This window comes from Chrysochloris asiatica, unplaced genomic scaffold, assembly GCF_000296735.1.
Source record: "Chrysochloris asiatica unplaced genomic scaffold, ChrAsi1.0 scaffold00137, whole genome shotgun sequence".
Taxonomy (NCBI): domain Eukaryota; kingdom Metazoa; phylum Chordata; class Mammalia; order Afrosoricida; family Chrysochloridae; genus Chrysochloris; species Chrysochloris asiatica.
In genome coordinates, this window is record NW_006408655.1 from 8,410,798 (window position 1) to 8,432,963 (window position 22,166).

The 22,166-nt window shown below is 37.8% G+C and overlaps 1 protein-coding gene across 1 annotated transcript in view; it reads left to right on the forward strand.

Annotated features, from left to right (window-relative positions):
• ARMC3 (armadillo repeat containing 3) overlaps positions 1-22,166 on the forward strand; it is a 154,640-nt gene that overhangs the window by 20,190 nt on the left and 112,284 nt on the right. Inside the window, exons 4-6 of the mRNA XM_006869910.1 lie at positions 13,433-13,558; positions 18,855-18,923; positions 19,203-19,378. Of these exons, the coding sequence (XP_006869972.1) occupies positions 13,433-13,558; positions 18,855-18,923; positions 19,203-19,378 (371 nt within the window). The remainder of the gene's footprint in view (positions 1-13,432; positions 13,559-18,854; positions 18,924-19,202; positions 19,379-22,166) is intronic.

Below are 22,166 nucleotides of genomic sequence, written 5' to 3' on the forward strand. Positions count from 1 at the left end.
CTCTAGTCCTCTGTGGCTATGTCACTGACTCTGGGCCCAAGAGTCCCCAGGTCTTGCCACACTGCTGGTCAACCAGGTCTTCACCCAGGTTCACAGAAGTCTATTGAACGTTGTAGGGCTTAGCTCACCGCTTCATTGCTGTTTTTCCCCTCACTTCCCCCTATCGGTGTCGAGCGTGGTCACCAATCAGAGCGTGTATTCCCATTGAGTCTTAGTCTTGGAAGAGGGTTTGCTCTGAGGGGACCCGACCACTTGCCTTGATGTCTTGTAGTAACAGTCGGTCTGCCTATATTGCTTTGTATTTTTTCTGTTGGTCTTTCTTTCAAGAAGTATCTTCTGTTCTGTTCTTCCAGCCACTCCAGGCTGGTCTGTTTGTCCTTTCAAGTGGAAATTTCCCACCTCTGAAGATTCTGGATGCTTTGAACAACACTTTTATTATTTATCACTGTTGTGTCAGTTGCTGGGACTAACTGGGTGGTTCTTTCTGTTTTTCTATTTCATTGTTGTTGTTGTTAAGTGCTATTAAGTCACTTCTGACTCATAGCGACCCTATGCATAACTGAATGAAACACCATGACTCCTGCAGCCTCGTCACAGTTATGCTTGAGCACATTCTTGCTACTGTGTCACTGCCTCACGTTGAGGACTTCCTCTTTTATGCTGCCCTCCGCAGTTACTTAAAATATTTTTCTACACAGTAGATACTTTTATCTCTAGTCTTCACTTCTTGTCAGATGAATTATTACAATCACCAGGAAGTAAAGTATTTCCTTAAACAGCTAACATTGAGTAATGTAGCCTCTGAGTAGGATAGTCATTTTGAAGATTTTACTGTAGTTTGAAAATCTGTAAATGTCTTAGAAACCGAAAGAGCTTTTAACAGTCAAGCTACAGCAATTTGAGCAACTAAATAATAATACTGGGTTAACTCAAAGTAGAAAATAAATACCCACAAGTTCATTTTGATATAAACAGAATAAATAAATGGGAAACAACAAACAAATCTCACCCATATAGAACTTAAAATAATTTATTATATAGATACTCTACCCTCAGGAATCCTGGTGTGTCACTAGACTGCTTACCACAAGGTCAGCAGTTTAAACCCACCTGCTGCACCTTGGAAATCCCATACAGGGTCACTGTGAGTCAGAACTGACTCAACTGCACTTAACCAAAGTAATGTAATAACACTACCCTCTAAGAGTTGGAAGAAAGCTCTTTAAGTCTATACTGCACCTAGTGACTTCTTGACAAATAGTACAATATGCAAATAGGGGGAAATGAATAACTTTACAGTGGAAAAACCTGACCAACACTACCTCAGCCAGTGATCAAGGTCACCAATAATTTTAATCATATGTACTGTTGATATGAATTGATTAAAATAGCACTTTGGCCATGGGTGTTTTCCCCAAAGATCCATAACTCCCTGCCACTGAGTTAGTTCTGACTCATAGACACCTTGTAAGCGAGAGTAGAACTGCTCCCAAGGGTTTCCGAGAGGAAATCTTTATGGGAGCAGACAGCCTCACCTTTCTCCTGTGGAGAAGTTGGTGGGTATAAACTACCTACTTTGCAACTAGCAGTTCAGTGCTTATCCCATATCACCACCAGGGCTCTTTAATCATGATAAAAATATATTATCTGGATACCCCAGTCCTGCTTCCGTAAAGATTTACAGCCTCAGAAACCCTGTACAGGGTCACTATGAGTTGGAACCAACTCTACGGCACATAATAACAACAACAACAATAACCTCAATTTAAGGGCTTCCCGTAACTGTAACAGTAATCAAAAGCAACGAGAATCTGAGAAACTGTCTCAGGCAAGAGCAACCTCAGGAGACATGACGACTAAATGCAATTTGGGAACCTGGATAGGATTCCAGGATAGAAAATGGTTGTTAGGTTAAGACTGAGGAAATGTGAATAAACTATGGGCTGTAGTTAATGGTAATATACCAATGTTGATTAATTAATTGTAACAGATGTACTTACTAATGTAGGATCTTAGTAGGAGAAACAAAAAGTAGCTCTTTGTACTATCTTCACATTTTTCAGTAAAACTAAGACTTGGTAAAGAGTATAGTTTATTTAAAAATTGTAAATGTAATAAATTAGACTCAACTGTCAGTATATACTGCACATAGTGACTTCTTGCCAAATAGTACAATATACAAATGGGGAAAAATGAATAACTTTAAGTGGAAAAACCTGACCAACACTACCTCAGCCAATACCTCATAGAGGATTTACAAACATAGCGGAACAGTTTAGCTTATTCAAAATGGTGACAGAGATTTATATTACGTTTTGATTGAGAATACTTTAAGAGATTATATATATATATATATTTAGTGTAATTTGATATATTTATTTAGTTGGGAACAATTTGATTTTTAAAGAAATGGTACCTTGGATGTTGTATTAGAACTTGCAGGAAAGACCAACACGTTCAGTTAACAAATGGCATAATATTCAAGTTGTTTAGTCTTTCTAGTCTTCATTGGGTATCCAGATAAAAGCTAGAGTTGTTCTGGAAAGTATGGTTCAGGAGTGGCTTGTATGAAATCTTGGGTCAAGTCCCAGGGAAATTTTGGGTTGTGCATCTATTGAAACTTGAGTCCCATTCAGCTTTAGAAATTCTCTGTATGCACAGGAACCTAGTTATAAATCAGTTCTTTTTTATATGATATGAGGCAAAGAAATAGACATGTATTTGACATTATATCAACACAGAAATTACTTAAGCCCAGTGTTTTGTCCCAGCAGTATTTTTTTGAAAAAATTTTTTAAAGATAAAAGAATGGGACTTTGCTGCCTAGCCAAGGTGAGGTAAGGGATGAGGATTAAGTTTCTGCTTGAGAAAATATAAAACAAAGGAACAAAAACTGACAAAATAACAGTTGGCAAGACAGTAGACATCAGTCAGTATAGTACAGTGAACACTGAGAGACGGAAAACAAAGGAATAAACCATCTGATTGTCCCATCTTGTTGAGTTTAGAGACTTTCTGGGTCACATGCAGGGAGGGGAAAGCTGTACAAAGGCTGGTGAACTCTTGGGTGGTGTTTGCTGGCTAGAGAGAATTCAGGAGATTTGTAAAGGGTCACAGGTATTCAACTGTGCAGTGATCAGATGTAGAGAGAACAACTCAAACCACCAGGAGGACTGGTGCTCACACAGGGTTGGGAGTAGTGCCTGTTTCCATTGTTGGTGTTGTTAAGTGCTGTCGGTTACGACTCATAACGACCCTGGTGGATTTGAACTGCCAACCTTGTGGTTAGCAGTCCAGTGCTTATCCTACAGCGTCATACTAGAACTCCCTATTTCCATTAGCCCTACTGAAAAACCTTAAGATAAATGGAGTATTTATTGGGTAGAATACGCACAGGAATTTTGCTGCTGTAGTGAGAAATAATTATACTGAGTTTGAGCACTGTTGTGTTACCTCGAAATGAATCTAAAAGACAAGGCTTGAAAGGATCTCTATTTCCAAGTAACTTAACTATGTTGTAGAATAAGTTTTAAGAGTGAAAAAAACCCAGTGCCAAACTAGGAAAAGTTCCCTATGCCTGGCACCCAATCAAACATTACCATCCATGAAAAGAAGCAGGAAAATACAAGCCACAATGAGGAGATAAATCAATCAGTAAATCAAAACTGATTCGGAAGAGACACAAATGATAGAATTAGCAGACAAACACATTTAACGGTTATTCAGCCATATTCCACATGTCTAGAAAGTAAGTAAATACATGGAAGATACTAAAAAAAAAACAAAAACATAAAAAACCAAGATTTCTAGACATGAAAATTCAATGTGTGAGATGAAAAAAAAAAAAAATACATGAGCTTGAATTAACTGCAGTTTAGACATTGCAGAGGAAAAATTAATGTACTTGGATATATAGTATGGTAATAACAAAAAATTAGAAAAAAAAAAAGAAGTATTCTGAAAGAAAAAATTTAAGAACAATGATCAGAGCTTCAGAGCAATGGGAGAAATTAAAGTGCCCCAACATATAGTAGAGTCCTGGTGGGGTGCTGTGGGCTAATGCGCTAGACTGCAAATCGCTTTGAACCACAAAATCAGCATTCAGACTCACCAGTCACTCCTTGGAAACCTTGTACAGGATTGCTATGGGTTGGAACCAACTCATTGGCACTTCACAACAACAACAACATATGTGTAACTGGCATCCCAGGAAAAAAGAGAAAAAGGAAATACAACTATTTGAAGAAATAGTAGCCAAATTTTTTTCCAGCTTTGATTAAAACTGTAAGTTTTGATACACAAGCTGAAAAGTTCATTACCAGCAAAACCACACAACTGAAAGTGATCAAGGAAGTCCTTCAGTCAGAAGGAAGATGACACCAGATGGAGATATGGATTACACAAAGGGTTTCAGATAGAGCACCATAAACGGAGACATAAAAGACATTTTAAAATGATATAAACCACTTTAAATGAGAATTCACTAAATAAAAATAATAATCATATACGTGTGGTCTAAAACATATGTAAAATTAAATGTATGACCATAGCAACACCAACATACCAAACCCAAACCCACAATCCTATATGATAGGGTTGAACTTCTCCATAGGGTTACCAAAACTGTAAATCTTTATGGGAGCAAAACAGTCCCATCTTTCTCCCACAGAGTGGCTGATGGGTTTGAACTGCCCACTTTAAGGATTGGAATTTGCTTAACTCAATGCACCACCAAGACTCTGAAACACCAAGAGAGGGGAAAAATGGAAAAAGGGGGAAAAATATGCTACCAAAAAAAAAAATGTTTTTTTTTTTGTAGCAGATTTGCCCAATGCAATATGTTGTTTGATTTCTTATTTGAGTATAGACTTTGGTAAGGTAAGAATGTATACTATAAACACTAATATAACTACTAAATAACAAAACAAGAATTAATATCTCATGAGGCTTTCTACTCCCGTAAAGATTTACACCCTCGGAAACCCTGTACAGGGTCGCTATGGGTCGAAACCGGCTCGACGACACTTAACAACAACAACAAGCCAGTAAAGGAAATAAAGTGTATTATACAAATTAAGGCAGATAAAGAAGAAAGAAGAAATAAAGAATAGATGGGGATATTAAAAACAAATAGCAAAATGGTAGGTGTACTCTTAAACTGTGGCACTACAGGCTAATGTGCTGGACTGCAAGGTTGGTTTGAACTGCAAGGTCGGTGGTTCAAGCTCACTGGTTGCTCTTCGAAAACCCTTATACAGGGTTGCTATGAGTTGGAACCGACTCGATGGCACTTAACAACAACAACAACTCCTAAACTTAGATCAGTAGTCAAATTAAATGTAACTGGTTTAAATACCTCAGTCAACAGAAAGAGGTGGTTATAGTTTATTGAAAGCAAAACCCGTCTATATCCTGCCTATAAGATAACTACTTCAAATATGAAGACATATAACTTAAAAGAATGAAAAATGATATGCCATGCTGTTTTGTTGTTATTTGCTGTTATTGAGCACAACAGAACAAAACATTGCCGGCCCTGCACCATCCTTGTAGTTGTTATGTTTGAGCCCATTGCTGCTGCCACTGTATCTATCCATCTTGTTGGTGATCTTCCTTTTTGTCGCATACCCTCCACTTTACTAAGCATGATGTCTGTCTCCAGGGACTGGTCCCTCCCAACAACATATCTAAAGAACTAGAGATGAAGTCTCACCATTCTCGTCTCTAAGGAGCATTCTGGCTATACGTCTCTCTCTGCTTTCAGCCAAGATTTCAACACAGATTTGTTTCTTCTTCTGACAGTCCATGGTACTTTCGGTATTCTTCACCAACACCATAATTCAAATGTATCATTTCTTCTATTTTCCTTATTCATTGTCCAATTTTTGCATGCATATGAGGCGATAACATACATGTTATCGATACCATGGTTTGGGTCAGGCACACCTTAGTCTTCAAACTGACATCTTTGCTCTTTAACACTGTAAAGAGCTTTTTTGGGTAGCAGATCTGCCCAGTGCTGTATGTTGTTTGGTTTCTTGACTGCTGCTTCCATGAGTGTTGATTTTGGATCCAAACAAAATGAAATTGATGATAAATAAGGTCACTATTTTCTCCTTTTATCACGATGCTATATATTATTCAGTTGTGAGGACTTTTGTTTTCTTTACACTGAGGTGGAGTCCTTATTGGAGACTGTAGTCTTTGATCTTCATCAGTAAGTATTTCATCAGTAAGTCCTCTTCACTTCCAGCAAACAAGTTTGTATCGTCTGCATATTGCAGGTGGTTAATGAGTTTTCTTCTAATCTGATACCATATTCTTCTTCATATAATCCAGTTTTTCAGATTATTTGCTAGCATACAGATTGAATAAGCATGGTGAAAGGATGCAACCCTGGCACACACCTTTCCTGATTTTAAACCATTCAGTATCCCCTTGTTCTATTCAAATGATTACCTCCTGGCCTATACAGTTTTCTCATGAGCACAATTAAGTGTCCTGGAGTACCCATTCTTCACAATGTTGTCCGTAGCTTGTCATGATCCACACAGTCGAAAGCCTTTGTATAGTCAATAAAGCAAAAGTAAGCATCTTTCTGGTACTCTCTGCTTTCAGCCAAGATCCAGCTCATGTCAGTAACGATATTCCTAGATCCTCTTCGGAATCCAGCTTGAATTTCTGACCCCTTACTGTTGCTGTACCGCTTCACCTGTTTTTGAATTCTTGCCCATAAAACTTCACTTGCATGTGATATTAATAACATCATTTAATGATTTTCACATTCCATTGGGTCTCTTTTCTTTGGAATGGGCACAGATAAAGACCTCTTCCAATTGGTTGGCCAGGGAATAATCTTGCAAATTTCTTGGTATAGATGAATGAACAAACTGCATCAGTTTGTTGAAAGATTTCAATTGTGTTCATCAATTCCTGAAGCCTTGTTTTTCACCAGTACCTTCAATGCCCCCTTGGACTTCTTTCTTCAATACCATCCATCTTAAATCATACTCTGCCTCTTGAAATGGTTAAGCATCAGCCAATTCTTTCTGGTACAGTGACTTTGTGTATTCCTTCCATCTTCTTTTGATTGCTCATGCATTATTCAATATTTTGCCCATGTTGTTGTTGATGCTGTTAGGCGCCATCAAGTTGGTACAGACTCATAGCGACCCTATGTACAACAGAACAAAATACTGTCCGGGCCTGGGCCAACCTCACAGTTGTCATGCTTGAGCCCATTGATGCTGCATTTTGAATTGTGCTGCATCAGCAAAATGAATTTTTCCCATAGAAACCTTCAATATTAAAACCAAGGCTTGAATTTCTTCTTCAGTTTTAACAGCTTCAAAAAGGCTGAACATTTTCTTCCCTTTTGGTTTTCTAACTCTAAATCTTTGCACATTTTATTATAATACTTGACTTTGTCTTCTTGAGCTGTCCTTTGAAATTTTATGTTTAGCTCTTTTACTTCCTCTTTCCTTCTAGTTTCTTTAGCTTCTTTACAGACTAGAGCAAGTTTCAGATCCCTTAATGACATTCATTTCTTACTTCTCTTTCTTTCCTGTCTTTTAAATGACATTTTGGTTTCTTCCTGTATGATGTTATTGATGTCATTCCACATCTCTTCTGGTTTTTGGTCACTAGTGTCTGATGACATCATATCTGTTCTTGAGATGGTATCTAAATTCAGGTGAGATATATTTAAGGTCATATTTTGGTTCTTGTGGACTTGTTTTCATTTTATTTAGCTTCAGCTAGAATTTGTATGTGAGCAATTGATTGTCTGTTCCACAGTTGGTCCCTGGCCTTGTTTGAGCTCGTGACATGGAGTTTCTCAACTCATTGTTTCTTCCCACAGACACAGTCAGTTTGATTCTTGTGCATTTCATCTGGTGAGGTTCATGTGTATAGTCTCAGTTTATGTTGTTGAAAAAGAGTATGTGCAATGAAGAAGTCATTGGTCTGCAACACTGCATCGTGTGATCTCCAGCATAATTTCTATCACCAAGGCCATATTTTCCAACTAATAATCCTTCCCCTTTGCATTCCAGTCACCAGAAACTATCAATGCATCTTGATTGCATGTTTGATCAATTTTAGACTGAGGATGGTGGAATTCTTCAGTTTCATCATCACTGGTTTTAGTGGTTGTTACATAAATTTGAATAATAGTCATATTAACTAGTCGTCCATGTATGTGTGTGGATGTTACTCTATCACAGACAGCCTTGCATTTCAAGATACATCCTAAAAGCTCTTTTCGACATTGAATATGATGCCATTTCTCTTCAATTTGTTGTTCTTGGCATAATAAACTATGTCTGATTCCAAATGGCCAAAACCATTCCATTTCAACTTACTGTTGTTGTTACTATGTGCCATTGAGTCTGTTCCAACTCGTAGAGTCCCTATATAGGGTTCGCGAAGCTGTACATTTTTGTGGAAGCAGAAAGCCTCATCTTTCTTCTGGGGAGCAGCTGGTGGCCTTGAACAGTCAACCTTGTGATCCACAGTCCAGTGGATCTAGAGAGCCACGGTGCTCCCTTTTCAGCTCACTAGTGCCTAGGATATTGATTATTATGTGTTCCATTTAACTTTTGACAACTTCCAATTTTCCTAGATTCGTACTTCCTACATTTCATGTTCCAATTATTAATGGATGTTTGCAACTGTTTTTTTCTCATTTTGAGTTGTGCCCAATCAGAAAATGAAGATCTCAAAAGCTTTACTCCATCCATTTCATTAAGCTTAACTGTAGTTTGAGGAGGCAGATCTTTCCTAGTGATGTTTTTGGTGCTTTCTAACCTAAGGGCCTTATCTTCCAGCACTATATCAGACAGTGTTTCACTGCTATTCATAAGGTTTCAGTGATGAACCATTCACAAGTCATCTGCCTCTCCTTCTTCTTAGTGTGTCTTAGTTTGAAAGCTCTGTTGAAACCTGTCCACCATGGGTGCCCCTTTTAGTGTGTAAAATATTGGTGACATAGCTTCCAGCTTCCAGAATCACAACACACAAGCTACCATAGTACCACAAATTGACAGGCGAGTGGTGGTTATCATGCTAGCACTAACTGAAGAAAACTGGAACAGCTGTATCAATAGTAAACAAAGCAGACTAGAGTAGTAACAGAGGTACAATGATCTTTTTATAATGATAAGCCACTTAACTAATCAAGAGCCAATACAGTCCTAAACATTTATGTACCTAATAATAGAGTTTCAAAATATATAAAACTAGAAATGCAAGGAGCAATAGACATACATGATTATAGTTGGAGATTTCAATACCAAAAATGAAAAAACAAGTACATAGGGATTCTGTAAGAAATAAAGATTTGAACAGCATTATCAGTGAAGTGAGTTTAATTCATATTTATGGAACGCTCCAGTCAACAACAGCAGGGTACCCATTCTTTGAAAACCATATGGAACATTTGCCAAAATAGACCACATTTGGGACCATAAAACAACTCTTAAATTTACAATAATTTAATTCATGCACAATATTTCCTTAAACTAAAGTAGAATCAAATTAGAAATCAATAATACAGAGAACACTGAGCAGTTATCAAATAGCTGAAAAGCAGATATCACCCTTGTAAATAATTCATGAGACAAGAGGAAATTGAAAGGAAGTTATCAATTATGTTGAATGAATGAAAATAAAAATTTGTAGGATGCTAAAAGAATACTTAGAAATTCATTGCACTAAATAAATGTCTTTGTTGGAATAGAAGAAAGGTCTTAAATCAATGACGTTAGTTTACACTTTAAAAAACTAGAAAAGAAAGCAAATTAAACCCAAACTTGGTACTAATATGGATATAACAGCATAACTAAGTGACATAGAAAACAAGTAAAAGGAAAAAAATAGTGGAAACAAAAGTTGTTTTAAAAAAGGTCAGTAAGATCAATAACCTCTAACCAGATTGGTTTGAAGAAAAGAGGAAGGGAGGCAAGCAGGGACAAGAGGGGAGAGATAGAGAACAAATTATCAGTATCAGAAATGAGAGAGAGGATATCACTACAGATCCTACAGGCACTAAATGGATAATATGACTATTATGAAGAATTTAATGCTAACACGTTTGGCAATATGCATTAAGTGCATATATTCATTGCAAGACACACACCCCAAAAAGAATAATAGCCTGAATTGTTCTATATGGATGTTGTTGTTAAGTGCTATCGAGTCATTTCTGACCCATAGCAAACCCATGTAGGGTTTCCAAGGAGTGGCTAGTGAGCTTGAACCACCAACCTTGTGGTTCAAACAACTTTGCAGGTACTGTGCATTAGCCCATAGCACTACAGCAGGACTCTTCTATATGTATATATGGTGGAAACTGAAATTTTAGTGGAAACTGTCTCATCAGAAAAAGGACAGTATCCAGAAGGGCCAATATTTTAGTTCTACCAAACATTTTAGGAATAACTGATATAAATTCTAAATACAGTTTTCTGGAAATTAAAAACATTACTGCCCAATTCATTCTATAAAGCCACCATTACCTTGATCCAAAATGACAAAGATTTTACAAGGGGAGAAAGCTATAGGTCAACATGCCATATGAAAAATAGATTTTTAAATTCTAAAAAAAGTGTGTTTGCAGTTGATTCAAAAAATGCTTTATACCCACATTACAAGATTAGTTTAACATTTGAAACTCAAATCACAGTATTTTATCATGCTGATAGGCAAAATAATTGCTTCCAAAGATGTCTCATCCGAGAGGCGGGGCTTATGGCGGCTAGGGTGGAGGTGCAGTAAAGTTCACCGTCAGCAATACCACAGAATACCAGGCAAAGCAGATCCAGGGCAGAGCTCCAAACGCAGAACCACAGAGATAGGAATATTTTGAAGGTTTGAAGGCTTATAGATTGTGGAACTTGAAGCTGAAGTAAAAAATTGTGTACTTTTGAATCTGCCGGGCTGGGCTCGGAGGCCCGGAGCCAACATCTTGGGTGAGACCAAACGACAAGACCAAACTGGGGAACAGAAACACCACGGGAACCTTGGAGCGAAGGTGGACAATACATTTTGTCAGTTTTGCTTTGTTCTGATTTTCTTTTCTTTTCTTTTTTTGATTTTGTTTTTGGTATCTGGTCATTGGCATGCTCACTATTTGCCCACCTCCATTCTGGTGGCTAGAGGGGGAGCCTGAGCGAGTAGTCAACCCGCACCCTCACCACTGGTGGGTTCTTCTGCCACACATGTGCACAGATACTCAGCCCAAGAGCAGGACCTGAAGGTTTTTTTGCTTATTTGTCTTTTTTTTTTAATATGGGAAAGGGCAAAGATGTCTCATCCTAATATCTGGAAACTGTGAATGTGTTATACAAGAGGGTTTCAAAAATTCATGGAAAAATTCATTGTCTTTTAATTTATATTTCCCTCATATGTCACGGCTAGGTGAAATTAAGTTTCCAGATGGAAGTAAGCTGATCAGATGACCCTGAGATGGGAAGATTATCACAGATTTTCTAGGTGGGATCAATGTATCACAGGAATTCTTAGAAGTAAATGAGAGAGGCGGGAAAGGGAAGGAGATGTGATGGGGGAAGCAAAGGTTGGAGTGATACAGTTACTGGCTTTGAGATGGAAGGAGTTATGAGACAGTGAGCGCTTACTGGAAGAGACAAGAAAATTGATTTTTCCTTAGAGCTTTCAGAGGAAACATCGTCTTTCCAATACTTTGAGTCTTGCCTATTGAGAACAGTTTTTTCCTTCTGACTTCTAGAACCTTAAATCATAAATTTGTGGTGTTTTAAGCCATTGAGTTTGTGGTAATTTGTTCCATTAGCAATAACAACATAGTTTCTATTTCCAAGGTCATATTTTCCAAGGACTGATCCTTCCTCTTTGTTTCCAACTTTGCATTACAATCATCAGTAATTATCAATACATCTTCATTGCATGCTTGAACAATTCCAGACTTGCAATTGGTAGAATTCTTCTATTTCATCTTCACTGCCTTTAGTGGTTGGTGCATGAATTTGAACAATAGTAGTAATAACTGGTCTTTCTTATAGGTGTAGCATCCTACAAGCATTGTACTTCAAGACACATCTTGATGTTCTTTTTAATGATGAATGTGACGCCATCCCTCTTCATTTTGTTATTCCTGGTATAGTAAATCATGTGATTGTCAAATTCAAAATGGCCAATACTAGTCCATTTCAGCTTACTAATTTATAGGATATCAGAGTTTATGTGTTCCATTTAATTTTTGACTATTTCCAATTTTCCTGGATTCATACTTCGTATATTCCATGTTTTGATTATTAATGGATGTTTACAGCTGTTTCTCTTCATTTTTAGATGTGCCCCATCAGCAAATGACAGTCCCAAAAGCTTTATTCTGTTTGTATCATTAGCGTCAACTCTACTTTGAGGAGGAGCTCTTCCCCTGTCGTATTTTGAGTGCTTCCCAACCTGAGGAGCTCATCTACAGGCACTATCTGTGACAATATCCTGAAACACTTTATCATATGTCAATATTCAGTATTCTGGTGCTGACAGTGTTCTGCTGCTACTTATAACGCTTTCAGTGTCTAAATATTCAAAAGTAGTCTGTCTCTCCTTCTTCCTAGTTTGTCTTCATCTGGAAGCTCAGCTGAAACCTGTCAACCATGGTTTATCCTGATGATATTTAAAATACCCATGGCATAGCTTTCAGAATCACAGCAACACAGAAGCCACCACAGTACAACAAATTGGCAGACGAATGGTGGTATATATGCATATATATGATGATGTTGTTGTTAAGTGCCATCAAGTCTGTTCTGACTCATAGCGACCCTGTGTAGGGTTTCCTTAGGATCAGCTGGTGAGTTTGAACTGCCAACCTTGCAGATCAAACTGACCTTGCAGAGCAGTGCATTATAATATTATAATACAGTGCCATACCAGAACTCCATTTATATATATATGTGTGTGTGTGTGTGGTTATTATTGTTGTTGTTGTTAAGTGCTATTGACTAGGTTGCAACTCATAGCGATCCTGTATAGGATTTCCAAGGAGTAGCTAGTGGGTTTGCACTGCCAACCTTGTGGTTAGCCATTCATCACTTATCATACAGTGCCACACTAGTGTGTGTGTGTGTGTGTGTATACTGCTGGGTTGAAAATGAGTGTCATCACACTTACTACACCCATTTTTACCTTGAAGAGGGATTATATCTGTTAATTACTTCTATAGTGAATAAACTATGTAGGTAATAAGTATTTATGGAATACCTTACTACATGGCTGCAGTGTGCTAGCCACTGAGGATAGGTGAGAAGACTGTAAACACGGTACCTGTCTGCATGGAAAGGAAATGGCTGTGGAATAGGAAGGCAAACACAGAGGCAGAATGATGCCAAGAAGACTTTTGGTGAGATAAATGATAACCAGGTATGATTTAATTTTCCTGTGATGTCAGGTGAGGAAAATAAAGCAACCCTCCTTGAACTTGGAGCTGTGGAACCTTTAACTAAACTGCTCACCCATGAAGACAAAATTGTAAGAAGAAATGCTACTATGGTATTTGGAATCCTGGCTTCAAATAGTAAGTATCAGCTTTTAAAAATAGTCTCATGTAATGCATTCTCTTTCTTCAAATTTTAACTTAAAGGGGCTTGTGTTCATTTTATTTAAACTACTTTTGTGTTAATAAAGAATGCTGGAAGGAGACTTCAGGTATTCAGTCATAGAGCTAAGGACACAGAGCAGAAACACGACCTCCTTTATGCGGCCTTCCAGGTTTCTACTGAGTATACGAATCTCAGATTTGGTGAATTAATTTCTAAAAGCTTTCTTTTGATTCCGCAAATTGGATGAAAAATTAAACCTATTTTTGGAATTAGCTTGACATTATTTTCTATTTGAAGTATCCGATGATGCAGCTAGAAAACGAGCATCCCTAACTGCCTGTGAGGTTTTTCTTTTGTTAGTAGAATCAACACATGACCAGCAATTGCTTCTTCACTTTTCATACGTGCCAAAGAAAAGTTGAGAAATAATATGAGCAAAATTATTTTGAAAACCAGCTATTTGATCTCAATGAAAAATCCTATTTCCGGATTAAAATGTCACTGTACCTCTGCAGCCATACAGTTATATCCTTGGACAGTCTTCTTAAAATACGCGATTCTTCTTTAGAAATGTGGTTTTCACGCAGTCAGGAATATCACTATGCCTGCAGTGGATGAATCTCATCTTCTGGCAGAATTCCAAATGCTAAAAGGATTCCCGTGAGAGCCATCTTTCCTTTTTGCAATTGCAAATCAAATTTTGCTCTTTACAAATGTTTTTTTATTTTACTAGAGAGATAGAGTTGCATGCTTCTGCTAAGCCTGGGGCATTCAAGACAGGTATTTAAATGCCTTTCTTAGACCTTTGTCAAAATGGAGCTGCATTGTTTTTTCATCTGCTGTGTGGTATTTGGAGTCCTGGTGTGGCACTGTGGGTTAATGCACCAGACTGCAAAGCTGTTTGAACTGCAAGGTTGATGGTTCAAGCTCACCAGCTGCTCCTCGGAAACCCTATATAGGGTTGTTATGGGTCGGAACTTGGCTCAATGGCACTTAACAACAACAATGTGGTATTTAGGAGTCCTGGTGTATGTCTGTGGGCTAATGCGTCAGACTGCAAAGTCATTTGAACTTCATGGTCAGTGGTTCAAGCTCACCAGCTGCTCCTTGGAAACCCTGTACTGACTGGGTCGCTATGCATTGGAATCGACTCGACGGCACTTAACATGTGGTATTTAGTTCAGTAAGGCCACATAACAACAAAGACTCAGAAATGAAGTTAGCTACACAGATAATTCATCAGGATCCTGTGAGGAGAATAGCAGGAGAAGTAGCCTTTGAAACCCAGACCTTACATTACTTAAAGCAATTTGAAGTGTTTGCCATCTTTGCAAAAAGTGGATGCAGATTATGTAAAGCCAGCAGTCATGTAACTAAATACTTATAAATAAGAATGAAGTGAAAACAGATTGCATGAAGGTGCCCCAGGAAATGAAGGTGGCATCAGGTGTAACATCAGCAAAAATAATATGGCCCAATCACAAATCAGAGTTTCTGTTCAGTTGCCAAACCTGAGGGTTCTCTCTGTTGAGAAAGAAATGGGACAGAGATCAATACAGTGTTTAAAATGATAGAAGTAGCAGCTTGTCCATTATTTTTGCTGATTTGACCTCAAGAAAAGACATGTCTTGTGAATAATCTGGTGTCCAAAAGTAGAATCACAAATCAATCAACTGCACCAGCAATTTACAAGAGATGCCAGTTTATCGGAATCATCTATTGAGCTATGAAAAAATGGTTTCATTGATAGAGCTATTAAATCTGTTGTGAACACCACTTACCATTTGGGCTTGATTGAGATTTAGAGAACAATTTCATGCCATGGAGCACTCCTCTGATGGAAACTTTAACTTGCTTTGGCTGACCGAGGTGTCGTGCCACCTGATGCTGCACATAGCAATGCTTTGATTTGGCCTCTCCCAGTGGGAGTGGATTGTACAAACAAATGAGGAGCAGAGTGGGTGCAAAACATAAATCTTCTTGGTCAGTGTTGTAGCTAAAACTTTTCAAGTACGTGAAAGGTTATTTTGTATAACCCCTTGGAAATGGACTTGAAGAACTAAAATCCCAGAAATATTTTTCTTCAAACATTAAAAAAAAAGAAGAAGAAAAAGACTAGTGTGGCCTTCACGGGCACCATTCCAACTGCAAAACAAACTAGACTCAAAAGTGAGAATAGAGCAATAATCCGTTTTCCTGGAGTGTGCACCTTTGTCAGGTTCTCCAGAACACTTGGAAGGAGCTGAGTATCATAACAAAGCTGTTATATTTCCTTTCTTTTTTTTTCCCCTTAGGGCTAGGAGTAAGGTTTTGTCTAGTTTTCGGGTTTGTTTATTTTTCTTTTCCATTTCCTTCTTGAAATCTACTTGATTTCCTCTTCATTTGAAAGTTCTGTAACTACATCGTTCCCTTTTTCTACTTCATGGTTTTGTTATTGCATCTGGTTCTCGGTTTTCAGTCTTGTAGGTCTGCTTTACTTTGAATACTTCTATATCTGGGTGCAGTCCAGGCGATATTGTCACATATAATAGTCTCAGGTTCTTGTCTGCTATTGTTAGTTCTCTGTTCAACAGTAAATTATTCCTCTTGATAGTGTTCCAGATAAATTTTAGGCTTTCTTTGGATTTTCTTGTCCCTTTTCCTGATTGTTCCTTTAGCAGATGACTACTGAAAGATTTTTCTTGAAGTTCAGTAATTCAGCCTTCCATTGCTTCAAATCTACTTCTTTATCCTTTCAGTGTGTTATCTATTTCTGAAGTCTTGGTGTCAATTTCCTGGTTTTCTAATTGCTGTTTTTGTGTGGTTCTACATTGTTTTCATTTGTCAATTTGTTTCCTGAATTCTTCTAAAGTTGTGTCCATGTTTTCCTGGATCTCACCTGCAGTTTTCTTGATTATTCTTTCAAGCTGTTGAAGCTGCCTTGCTAGCATTCTTTTAAATTCCTTATCAGGTAGTTCTGATACCATTTCTGGTATTATTTTTTCTGACTCTGTACTTTGGTCACTTGTCTGAAGCACTCTATCTTGTTTCTTCGTGTAATCTGAAATTGTATGTTTCCTCAGAAATATTGTGATGTCATATTCATACTTGATTGATGATTGTATATTGGTGTGTTCTCAGGCACTTACTACCTGTCTCCTGTTGGAGGTGGTAGTGACAAAGTGTGAATGCAGTTAGTTCTCTGTTCACTGTTTGTGTAACATGGTTTAGAGTAGGTTCACACGCCTCCAAAAGCAGGGCCACTATGCTGTCACCCAACCCTAGGCAGAGCAGAGGCTGTGCAAGAGGGGTACGTACCACTGGCCACTAAGTTAGTGAGGGTGGGACTGGCCCCAACCATCAGGAGAGCATGGGAAACAGGGAGAACCGTATCCCATTGCCATCAACCTCAAGTCGTGTGCTGTGCCTGCAGGCTGCTGTATTGACAGTTGCTCCCCAAAGCCCAAGATGGCCACAATGCTCCACATCAGCCCACAGTACACCTGTTTTTCTTCTCTCTGGTTATTCCTGTTCATTTTCCTCTTCCAGTCAGCACTCAGTTCACCTGTCTGTCTTATCCCCTGATGCTCTGGGTCCCAGGATCACCATCTGTATGTGTTTTAGTCCTTCTCCCATGTCTTTGTTGCAGAAGATTGGCTCAGTGCATCTATCTACTCCGCCATCTTGCCTTGGCTCTTTCAAAGCTACTCTTAACCTGTGGAGAATTTATGTTCTCCACTTGGGAAGGTATACTCTCTGAAGTCTGATTATTCTTTGACACATCAAACCTACTCTCAAATGCATTAAAGAAAAACCCATTGTCCTTGAGTCCGTTTTTACTCCTGGTGGCCTTCCATAACGTTTCCAAGACTAAATTTTTACAGAAATAGACAGCCTCATCTTTTTCCCGAGGAGCAGCTGGTGGATTTGAATTGCTTACCTTGCAGTTAGATCCCATCACCTAACCCACAGTGCCACCAGAGAGTCTTCACATATGCATTTGTTGTTGTTAAATGTCATATAGTCGGTTGTGACTCACAGTAACACAGTAAAGACTTTCTAAGGAGCAATTGGTGAGTATACACCTCTGACCTTGTGGTTCAAACCAGCCTTTCAGTCCAGCAGTTATCCTACAGTGTTGCACATAGCTAGATATAATTTTGCTGGATCTCTTTTAGCCATTTTGAATAGAAAAAGAGAGAGCTGAAATGTTGACAGTTTGAGAATCAGCCATAGCCCTGTGTCCCTCAGGAAAGCTTATCTAGTAAAATCCAAATATATCCAGCAGTTAATGAGGAAGAATTCATCTAGGGACCATCTGCTGTTCAGCTGCTGCAAAGTGAAGTTTTCCAGAATTCTGATGATGCTGATTTTGACCTACAGATGACGATAATTGTCCAAGAAGAAAAACTGCAGACCTCACAGAGTATCAATGACCATTTCTCAAAAGAAGGCTAGGATGACAGGAAAGGAGTAGTGGCATACTTGTCTAGCTTTAACTAGGCAAATACACATAAAAGTGAACATTTTTAAAAGTCAGTGTACTTATCTCAAAGCATTTTAGGCATTTCTGAATAATTAAATGAAATGTAAACTGTCAAAATGTAGTAATTAAAATAGGCTGGGATAATTCATATTTGCATTCTGTACAAGTGTTATATACAACAACTATTTAAAATACCAACCCTATATAAACAACAAAAACTACTTATTAACAAACTTACTTCAGTGTTGTTAAGTGCCATTGGGTGGATTCCAATTCATAGGGACCCGAGAGGACATAGTAACTCAGCTTTACTGACGTGTGTTCTCGGAACATTTTATACTTTTATGTTACGTATCTTTTTGAGTGATAGGAAGCCCAGTGGCACAGTAGTTAAAACATGCATCTGCTAACCAAAAGATAGGTGATTCGAACCCACCAGCTGCTCCAGGGAAGAAAGATGTGGCAGTCAACTTCTGTAAAGATTAATGGCCATTGAAACCCTATGGGACAGTTCTTCTGTGTCTTACAGGGTTGATCAGAGTCAGAATCAGATAACTGCGGTGAGTTTTGGGTTTCTACTGACACTGGACCATAGTATATAGCTCAGTGAACAAGGAGTGCAAGTTGGAGTCTGTCTGCAGACAGTCTTGGGCATGAAACCTGACCCCACACTTACTTACTTTGTGATTTTGAGCCACAGTTGACCTATATGTAGAATCATGAAACTACCTATTCTACAAGGAACTAATTAATAGACAATGCCATTATTATTAATACTAAGTATCAGTGTTCTGTTTCTTTTGTAGATGATGTTAAAAAGTTGTTAAGAGAGTTAGATGTCATGAATTCTGTTATTGCTCAACTTGCTCCAGAAGGTAACTTTGCATTCTACATCTGTTCCCACTGCCCCCCCAAAAATAGCACTGGTGTATTTTTACATTTGATTAAATTACTATTTGAAAATAATTATAAAATAGGAATTGTGAACTGTCATTAAAAACATCTCTCAAACTACAGTTCAATGTTGACTTTATTTTAAAAAGGTGGTCTCTAACCAAGATAAGATTTGCAGATCTTTGGTTTCCAAAGCGTGTTTTAAAGTAATGATTGAATAAGCATTTAGCATACTTGTGTTGTTTATTTTTGCTGTACAGAAGAAGTAGTTATCCATGAGTTTGCTAGTCTTTGTTTAGCAAACATGTCAGCAGAATATACCAGTAAAGTGCAAATATTTGAACATGGCGGATTAGAGCCACTCATCAGACTACTGAGTAGCCCAGATCCTGATGTAAAGAAGAATTCTATTGAATGCATTTACAACTTGGTACAGGTAAGAGATTTTTTTAAATGAGTTTTCAAAAAAGCAGATTATAGAATTGATTTTCACATATTAAAAAAAGAAAGAAAAAGCTTTTAAAAACTCACTCTTTGGGACTAATCTGTTCTACTAGGTACTTGTTGTTGTTAGGTGCCGTCGAGTTGGTTGCAACTCATAGTGACCCTATATGCACAACAGAGTCAAACACTGCCTGGTCCTATGTCACAATTGTTACACTTGAGTCCATTGCTGCTGCCACTATATGAAATCATCTCCTTGGGGATCTTCCTCTTTTTTACTGACCCTCCACTTTACCAAGCATGAAATCCATATCCAGGGACTGATCCCTCCTAATGACTTGTCTGAATTATGACAGACAGATCACTCTGGCTTCTAAGGAGCATTCTAGCTGTACTCCTCCCAATATAGATTTGGTTGTTCTTCTAGCAGCCCATGATACTTTTAATATTCTTCTCTAACACCATAATTCAAATGCCTCAATTATTCTGTGGTCTTCCATATTCATTGTCTAATTTTCATATGTATATGAGGCTATTGGAAATACCATGGATTGGGTCAGGTGTGCCTTAGTCCCCAAAGTGATACCTTTGCTCTTCAGCACTTTAAAGAGGTCTTTTGCAGAAGATTTACTTAATGTAATGTGTCATTTGATTTCATGACTACTGCTTCCATGAGTGTTGATTGTGGATCCAAGTAAAATGTAGTCTTCAGTACTATCAATCTTCTCTCTGTTTGTCATGATGTTATTTATTGGTTCAGTTGTAAGGATTTTTATTTTCTTTGCATTGAGGTGAGTTCCGTACTGAAGGCTGTGATCTTTGATTTTCATCAGTAAGTATTTTAAGTCCTCTTCACTTTAAGCAAACAAGGTTTTATCATCTGCATATCGCATGTTGTTAATGAGTCTTCCTCTAATCCTGATGCCACATTCTTCTTTTAATCCAGTTTCTCAGATCACTTGCTCAGCATACAGATTTAATATGTATGGTGAAAGGATACAACCATGGTCCACACTTTTTCTGATTTTAAACCATTCTGTATCGTTGTTTCTTTCCAATAACTGCCTCTTGGTCTATGTACATGTTCCTCATACACACAATCATGTTTTCTTAAATACCCATTTTATCCATAACTTGTCATGATCCACACAGATTTCAAAGTCTTGCATAGTCAATAAAGCACAAGTAAACATCTTTCTGATCATCTCTGATTTCAGCCAAGATCCATCTGATATAAGCAATGATATACCCAGTTCCACATCCTCTTCTGAATCTGGCATGAAGTTCTGGCAGTTCCCTGCCAATGTACTGTTCAAACCATTTTCTAATTTTGTTCAGCAAAATTTTACTTGCATATGGTATTAATGATATTATTTGATGAGTTCCTCATTCTATTAGGTCGTTTCTCTTTGGAATTGACACAGATATGGATCTCTTCGAGTCAGTTGGCCAGGTAACTGTCTTCCAAATTTCGTGGAATTGATGAGTAAGTGCTTCCAATGCTGTATTAGTTTGTTGAAAGATTTTCATTTCTATTACATCAATTCCAGGAGCCTGATTTTTTGCCAATGCCTTTAGTACTGCTTTGACTTCTTACTTCAATACCATTGATTCTTGATCATATGGTACCTCTAGAAATGTTTGAACATCAACCATTTCTTTTTGGTAGAGTGACTCTATGTATTCCTTCTATCTTCCTTTCATGCTTTCTGCAGCAATCAATATTTTGCCCAGAGAATCCTTCAGTATTTAAGTCAAGTCTTGAATTTTTCCTTCTGTTCTTTTAGCTTGAGAAATGCTTAGTGTATTTGTCCCTTTTGGCTTTCAAATTCCAGGACTTTTGCATATTTAATTGTACTACTTCTGTCTTCTCAAGCTGCCCTTTGAAGTTTTCTGTTCAGGACTTTTACTTGCTCAGTTCTTCCAATCACTTTAGCTTCTCTAGTCTCAAGAGCAAGTTTCAGTCTCTTCTAACATCTATTTTGGTCTTTTCTTTCCTAACTTTTTAATGACCCTTTGCTTTCTTCCAGTATGATTATCTTAATGTCACCACAACTCTTCTTGTCTTTGATGGTTATTGCCTAATACGTCAAATGTGTTCTTGAGATGATCTTTAAATTCAGGCGGGATATATTTTGTCTCTCATGGATTTGTTTTCATTCAGCTTCAGCCTAAACTTGCATATGAGCAATTGATGGTCTGTTCCACAGTCTGTACCTGGCCTTGTTTTAGCTGATGATATTAAGCTTTTCCATCATCTCTTCCCACAGATGAGTCAGTTTGATTTCTGTGTATTTTGTCTGGTAAGCTCCAGATGTATAGTCACCTTTTATGTGTTTTGGTTTTTTTAAAAAGGAATTTGCAATGAATTAAGTCATTGGTCTTGCAAAATTCTGTAATGTTACCGCAAGCATCATTTCTATCACCTAGACCTTGTTTTTCAACTACTGACCCTTCCTCTCTGTTCCAATCTTTGCATTCCAATTGCCAGTAATTATCAATGCATCTTGATTACATGTGAAGAAGTTAGTAGAATCCTTCAATCTCATCATCACTGGCTTTGGTGGTTGGTATATAAATTTGAATAATAGATATTAACTAGTTTTCCTTGTAAACATGTTATTCTATGTGAGAAAGTGTTGTAGTTCAAATAGATCTTAAAATATTCTTTTTGACGATGAAAGCAGTATCATTCCTCTTGAATTTGTTGATCCGGCTTAGTAAACCATAGACTGTCGTATTCAAAATAACTAATCCCAGTCCATTTCAGCTCATTAATG